This window comes from Chanos chanos, chromosome 3 (genome assembly GCF_902362185.1).
Source record: "Chanos chanos chromosome 3, fChaCha1.1, whole genome shotgun sequence".
NCBI lineage: Eukaryota > Metazoa > Chordata > Actinopteri > Gonorynchiformes > Chanidae > Chanos > Chanos chanos.
In genome coordinates, this window is record NC_044497.1 from 5,247,501 (window position 1) to 5,255,000 (window position 7,500).

At 50.8% G+C, this 7,500-nt stretch overlaps 1 protein-coding gene across 1 annotated transcript in view; it reads left to right on the top strand.

Moving 5' to 3' along the window:
• boc (BOC cell adhesion associated, oncogene regulated) overlaps positions 1–7,500 on the top strand; it is a 26,949-nt gene that overhangs the window by 15,966 nt on the left and 3,483 nt on the right. The window contains exons 4-11 of the mRNA XM_030769589.1: positions 1,330–1,476; positions 2,656–2,799; positions 3,320–3,613; positions 4,813–5,098; positions 5,434–5,683; positions 6,021–6,186; positions 6,518–6,580; positions 7,013–7,222. Coding sequence (XP_030625449.1) covers positions 1,330–1,476; positions 2,656–2,799; positions 3,320–3,613; positions 4,813–5,098; positions 5,434–5,683; positions 6,021–6,186; positions 6,518–6,580; positions 7,013–7,222 — 1,560 coding nt within the window. The remainder of the gene's footprint in view (positions 1–1,329; positions 1,477–2,655; positions 2,800–3,319; positions 3,614–4,812; positions 5,099–5,433; positions 5,684–6,020; positions 6,187–6,517; positions 6,581–7,012; positions 7,223–7,500) is intronic.

Genomic DNA, 7,500 nt, shown 5'->3' on the forward strand with positions numbered 1-7,500 from the left:
CCTGCTGAAAAACACTTCTTGTGTATAACGTCCTGCCAGCGCGGATGCTTCATCACTATTGGACCGCTCCAGACTGACAAGTTAAAACAAAGAGCTTCGCACTTTTCTTCATTTCCCAAGCATGCAAAAAGCAGGAGTGTCTGCCAGCTATCTGAAATGATGTATGCTGTCAGAGCAATCACGCAGCTTTGAATCTTACCTTACACAACCCTCTGTGCTGGACCCAGCCTGCAACCCAACTTTTAATGGAAGTCTGATCTGCCAAGACTAGAAAAACATGTCTTTCATATTACCTCAGAGAACAATAGAGCAATGTAAGGATCCGTTACGGGGGGAAATCTGCTATTTGGGAATTATTTTAATCAAATTAAGGCTGTTAGTGTAAGACTGGGTGTACTTACTCTTTCCATATGTGTAAAGTATTCCAGCCCCACACACACACACACACACACACACACACACACACACACAGGTAGGCAAAGTTACACTCTTGTGCTGCAATCCAAACTCATTTTCTTACCCCGAAACTCAAGAGGAAGGTCACCGTTGACCCTTTGACCTTTTCCTTGGACCTGAGCTGAGTGGAGATCAGAGAGAGAGAGAGAGAGGGAGGGAGAGAGAAAGAGAGAGAGAGAGAGGGAGAGAGAAAGAGAGAGGGAGAGGGAGAGAGAGAGAGAGAGAGAGAGGGAGGGAGGGAGGGGGAGGGAGAGAGAGAGAGAGAGAGAGGGAGAGAGAGAGAGAGAGAGAGAGGGAGAGAGAGGGAGGGAGAGAGAAAGAGAGAGGGAGAGAGAGAGAGCGAGAGAGGGAGAGAGAGAGAGAGAGAGAGAGAGAGAGAGAGAGAGAGAGAGAGAGGGAGAGAGAGAGAGAGAGAGAGAGGGAGGGAGAGAGAAAGAGAGAGGGAGAGAGAGAGAGCGAGAGAGAGAGAGAGAGAGAGAGAGAGGGAGGGAGGGAGGGGGAGGGAGAGAGAGAGAGAGAGAGAGAGAGGGAGGGAGAGAGAAAGAGAGAGAGCGAGAGAGAGAGCGAGAGAGAGAGAGAGAGGAGCCGTCTCTGGTGGTCAGCGCTGTTGGCTCTCGTCCCGTTTAATAAAGCCGTAAAGAAGCTTCAGAGACACAGCTCACATTCCCGCCCAGACTGACTGAACCCAATCCTCAGCTGTCTGCTGCCTGTCCCTGCCAGTCTTCCCAGGAAAACCCACGCAACTTAACTTTACACACGTCTGACTCTCTGGCATAATCGTATGTGAGTTTGAGTTGATATAAAGTGTGATTATATGTACACTCACTGTGTGTGTTTGTGTTTGCGTGTGTGTGTGTGTGTGTGTGTGCGCAGAGCTGAGAGACTTTGAACCAGACGATCAGCAGGAGATCGAGGTGGACGAGGGGAACACAGCGGTCATTGAGTGTCACCTGCCGGAGAGTCAGCCCAAAGCACAGGTCCGCTACAGCGTCAAACAGGAGTGGCTCGAGGCATCCAAAGGTAACTATCAACCTCTCTCTCTCTCTCTCTCTCTCTCTCTCTCTCTCTCTCTCTCTCTCTCTCGCCCCTCTCTTCTACGGCCTCTCTCTCTTTCTCTCCTCTTGCTCTCTTTCTTTCCTCTCTTTCTCTGTAAACCTCTTTCTTTCTCTCTCTCCTTGACTTGTTCACCATCTGTTTCTCCCCTGGAGTTTGAGCTTTTTTCTTTCCTCCATCTGTTGCTCCTTAACCCTCCGTCCTATCTCTTTTCTGACTTTTCTCCCTTCCCTCCATATCTCTCTCCCTCTCCCCCCCCCTCTCCCTCTCTCTCTGTCTCTCCCTCTCTCTCTCCCTCTCTCTCTGTCTCTCCCCCTCTCTCTCCCTTTCTCTCTGTCTCTCCCTCTCTCTCTCCCTCTCTCTCTGTCTGTCCCTCTCTCCCCCCCCCCCCCCCCCCCCTCTCTCTCTCTCTCTGTCTCTCTCCCTCTCTCCCCCCCCCTCTCTCTCTCTCTGTATCTCTGCCTGTTTTGCTGGAATGCCCTGTGCTGTTTTTATCAGGCCTGTCATTACAGTGCTGATAAGGCAGATATCTGGAGAATGTTGAAACATGGGAATACTTTTTTGTTTATTTTTGCCTGCGTTTAATTCTGTCCTTTCTGCTCTGTGACGGTGATGTGCTGCGTGGGTGCCTGGCTCACATGCACTCTGAGTAACGAACTCTATGACTGACAGACTTTGCTTGGTCTTGTCCAGATTTCATAGCACCCCCCTGGTATCAAATATAGGCCTGCACGGCTATGTTCGTGTGGAAAAATCCCATTTTAACTGTAGCTGCTGATCTGAGGTCAGTTTGTAGCGTCAACCTTATAATGGCCAGTGAATGGCCAGTGTCAGGGCTCTGGTGTAGAATAACAATCTCAGATCAGCTGATTCAGACAGATCCGTTCTGCGGTAGGTTTCTGAAAGGTACGTAAGCACCGTGGCTCTTCGCCATTGTTGCCTGTCTGAAAAAATATGCCAACAGTTCACTATCTGATTGGCTCGGTTAAAGTTCCGTTACTTTTGGTCTCGTCCGTCTGTTTCTTTCAGTTCTTTTTTTTGTTACGGGTCGTCTAGTGTTGCGTATAGCAAAACGTGTCGTGTTTGGCTGTGGTTTTTTTTATGGAGATGTTGACGGGCCGTCTTCTTCTATCCGTGTCCGTTCAGGGAACTACCTGATCATGCCTTCGGGGAACCTGCAGATAGCCAACGCCACGCAGGAAGACGAGGGCCCGTACAAGTGCGCCGCCTACAACCCCGTCACCCAGGAAGTGAAAACCTCCACCTCCGCCGACCGCCTGCGCATACGACGTGAGTTCCTCCGCCGCGAATGATGACGGGCACCACGCGTCCCGTTTGGATCCGGTCTCTGCGCAGACGCCCTGTTTCCACAGTGCAAGCCCAGAGTTACTGAAATCTGTCATTAAAACCTGAAAACATGTGCTGTAATGGAGCTGACACACAGCTTGAGAACATGCTCTGTATGGTAGTGGCTCGACACAGGCAGTATAAGGACCCGTGTGTGAGTGGCTCCCATATAGACTGATAGTCGTTCGAGTGTATGTAGAGACTCTCCATCTGAACAAAGGCTCTCAGTTATCTCTCAGGACTGTAAAAGGGGTTTTAATTAGAGAGTACCTAATAACAGTGAAACGTGGATCACGACCAGGCTAAACCCGTCTCTGGGAAACCTGTCCGGTGGGAGTTTCACTTTACCTTACCTTAAAAACCATGCAGTACTCTAGAGTATAATAACATGGCCAGTTTAATGTAAACAGTCAATCACCGATTAGTAAACTACACTACCCACAACCCCCCTTCCCTCCTACAGGTTCGACCGCCGAGGCTGCTCGCATCATCTACCCGCCGGCGTCGCGGTCCATCATGGTGAACAAGGGGCAGAGGCTCGTTTTGGAGTGTGTCGCCAGCGGCATCCCGACCCCGCAGGTGACCTGGGTGAAGGACGGTCGCAGCCTCCGCGACCAGAACAACACGCGCTACCTGCTCAGCAACCTGCTGATCGACACGGTGGGCGAGGACGACTCGGGAACCTACGTCTGCAACGCGCGTAACGGCATCGGCTCCCCCAGCTCTGCCACCGTGCTCTACGACGTCCAGGTGTTCGGTGAGTGTGCAGACCGTGTTCGGTTTGTAAAAGGCACCCTCGGCCCACACAGCAGGGTGTATAGTGAGGTCGGAGACCAGAAAGGGATTAGCGGAATCCCAGTACAGCTGATGGATAAGTAGAACAACTGGAAAGCTTTGACAAGTCTAGGTAAAAGTGTAAAAATGAGAGGAATTGAGCTCAGGAACAAACCATGCTTGAATACTGTTCTGGGATCAGCCACACGCCGCTCCTCTTCTGTTGCTTTGGCACTACCGTTAGTCTAAGTAACTGATCCCTAGAGTTGTTATTGGGATTAAGATCTAGCATGTACAGCACATAGAGTGACTTTTCCACCGTAAAAAGAATACAAAGGATTATCTTATGCAAAAGTGCTCCATGAAAGGGAACACGCATATAGAATGGAAACCAAGGCAGGAATGTCTGGATCAGAGAGGAAGCAAAAGAGAGAGAGAAAGAGGGAGACAGAGAGAGAGAGGGAGAGAGAGAGAGAGGGGGAGAGAGAGAGAGAGAGGGGGGGGGAGAGAGAGAAAGAGAGAGAGGTGGAGAGAGAGAGAGAGAAAGAGGTGGAGAGAGGGGGGGGAGAGAGAGAGGGAGAGAAGGAGGGAGAAAAAGAGAGAGAGAGAGAGGGGGAGAGAGAAAGAGGTGGAGAGAGAGGGGGAGAGAGAGAAAGAGAGAGAGAGGGGGAGAGAGAGAAAGAGAGAGAGAGAAGGAGGGGGAGGGTTGAGGATTGAGTGTAGAGTAGCTGAGACACTGATGAGGTTGTTTTTGTGGGCTTGTCTCTTGGCAGCTGTGATTAATTAGGGCAGGGCTGCTGTTAGCCCTAACGAGCACATTCACTGGCAGCCAACCATCAAGAGCTGCAGGAGAGACCCGCTCTGGCACTGCCTGTCTGTACAGCTCGGCAACTCTCACAGAAATAACACTCACTCTCTCTCCTACTGCCACAATGCACGCTTATGACAGACACAAACACACACACACACACACACACACACATATATCGCTTGTATGTGACATGGGCTGACGCAAAGCCATGTTTGAGCTTGCTTGCCAGTGTCGGTATGTCAGACAACACACAAAAATGTCTAAATGTCTCTTTTTCTGTCAAGCATACACACTCACACACACACACACACTCACACACACACACTAATGAGCTCTCCTGCCCCCTCTCTCTTTCTCGCTCTCTCTTTCAGAGCCTCCTCAGGTGCGTGTGGAGCTGCAGCAGCAGCAGGAGGTCGTGTGGGGCGACACGGTGCGCTTCAGCTGTCAGGTTCGGGGTAAACCGGCCCCCAGCGTCGTGTGGCTGCACAACGCGCGGCCCCTGACCCCGTCGCCACGGCACCGGCTGTCCTCGCAGGCGCTACGGGTCCTCAACGTGGGCCCCCAGGACGACGGCGTGTACCAGTGCATGGCCGAGAACGGAGCGGGCAGCTCGCAGGCGGCCGCACACCTAGTCACCGTGCCGACCAGCGCCGGTACGTGCGTCTCCGGTACAGAGTGGCTCGCGGCCACTGCAGTTACACTGTGTTCAGTTCATTCTCTCACTGACGTCGTCCGCGACGATTCCTCCTCCCTACGACGGAACCTGAAACGCAAATCTAAACCGAACAGATTCCGTTCACTTCACGTCCCCGCGATAACGTTAACGTCCCAGAACATTCCGCCGCGAAAAAGTAATAGGAAACAGGCCTTGTGCCGCTACTATTTATAAAGGAAAAGGGAGCCTTGTTTTTTTTTTCTGCTGCCTCTGCATCCTCTCTGTGTTGTTGACTTTCTGTGGCTGTCTGGTTTCCAGGCGGTGCCTCGCGTTCCAGTAAACTGCCCATCATTCGGTCTCTGAGCCCGGACAAAGTTCTGCGGGAGCAGGCTCCGCAGAAGCCCGGCTCCACCAGCTCGGTGCTGGCGCTGGACTGCTCGGAGCTGCCGGGTCCGATCACTCTGGCGGAGGCTCCGATCATCCTGAGTCAACCGCGCACCGGGAAAGCGGACTACTACGAACTGACCTGGAAACCCCGGCACGATGGTGGGGCCCCGGTCCTGGAATATATCGTCAAATACAGAAAGGTAAAAGGTTGTCGTCTTGGACTAGCCGTTCTCTGCTTCCCCCTCTCTCTCTCTCTCTCTGAGTTATTTACTCGCTTCAGTTTCAACTACTGGGGAGCTTTGAATAACACAACACTGGATGACTTGATCTTTCTTATCGAAATGTTTATGTAAACTTAAGACCGATCGAGTTTTGCACCATAAAATGTTAGATAAAGGTTTTAAGCCACATGGCCTGATGAGCTTAAAATCCTTTGTACAGATGTTGCGTTCGTTGACAGACTCACTGATTTATTCCTTCCTTCTTTTTTTCTCTTCTGTCTCTCTCTCTCTCTCTCTCTCTCTCTCTCTCTCTCAGGCTGGAGATCCTCCAGGGGAGTGGATCATCCGGAGCATCACTGGCGCCCAGCTCAAGCTGACCCTGTCGAAACTGCAGCCCACAAGCCTGTACGAGGTGGAGATGTCGGCCAGGAACTGTGCAGGCCTGGGTCAGCCCGCCATGATGACCTTCAGAACAGGCAAAGGTCAGTCAAACTCTACAGTGCCTTCAAAGGGATATTGTCATCTAGCTGTTTTATAGGTTAGTTTGCAAGAGTGTCTGTGTACAGGTGAACTGTGGTTCTTTTGAATTATGATACAATGCTCTGTGTGTGTGTGTGTGTGTGTGTATCCTCCTCTGTCTAATGGTAAAATCAGCAAATATCTGTATTGAACTGGGGGGGGGCTATTTAAAATGATATTAACACAAGAGTAGGAAGTTGAGTGCAGCATTTTGTGTGTGTATATGTATGTGTGTGTGTGTGTGTGTGTGTGTGTGTGTGTGTGTTTTCTGATGGGATGTGATTTTGTCCACAGGACGTAGAGGTGGAAACACCCCCGAAGCTTCCAAAACTCCGGTGGCGTCTCCTCGTCTCTCCCGTCAGTACATCACACCTCTGTCGTTTCCGTGACGACTCCCTCAGATTATTAACCGCTCTTAACGTTTTCACAATGTGGCTATTACGTAGCATAACCCTCAGAGCTAATGCATGACGTCTCTTAAATGCTTTCAACCTTTGAACCGCACTTCTAGTCATTATTTTTTTTTAAAATTAACACGGCATAACCAGCAGCCTAATTCTGTACTAACAAACAACTTCTTCTTGATCTCTCTCTCTCTCTTTTTTCCGCTTTTAACACTGCAAATGGAGAATGAGATCACAGTAAGTCTGTTTGTAAATGTGCGTGGGTGCCTAAACGCTCAGTGCTTGTTTTGTTTTGTGAATCACTTAAAAGCTGTTTGGTGTCAGGGGGACGTCGTCGTGGCACTCAACGTTCCTCTCCCTCTCTCCCCCCCCCTCCCTCTTTCAGCTCCCGAAGCTCCGGACCGACCCACCGTCTCCATGGCGAGCGAGACCTCGGCCTACGTGACGTGGATCCCTCGCGGCAACCGCGGTTTCCCCATCCAGTCTTTCCGTGTGGAGTACAAAAAGCTGCGTAAAGGAGGAGGCGAATGGGAGGTGGCGGTGGAGAACATTCCTCCGTCTCGTCTCTCTGTGGAGATCACCGGCCTCGAGAAAGGTAAAAGTCCGTCATCGCCATCGACATCGACATCGTCATCATCATCATCATCGTCGTTGTTGTTGCAGCTGTAATTGTGGTGGTCATACAGTCCAGCAGTGATTGATCTGTCATGAGTGATTAAAACACAGTTCAGCTGACATTAGCTGACTTTTTTGGGGGGGGGGGGGGTTTGTTTTTTTTTTTAATCATAGACCTTTTGTGCCCCAGTATGAACTGTGAAAATTCCAGCTTGATCCCTATTTGCACTGGCAACATCATAGCTGTCTTTACTACAT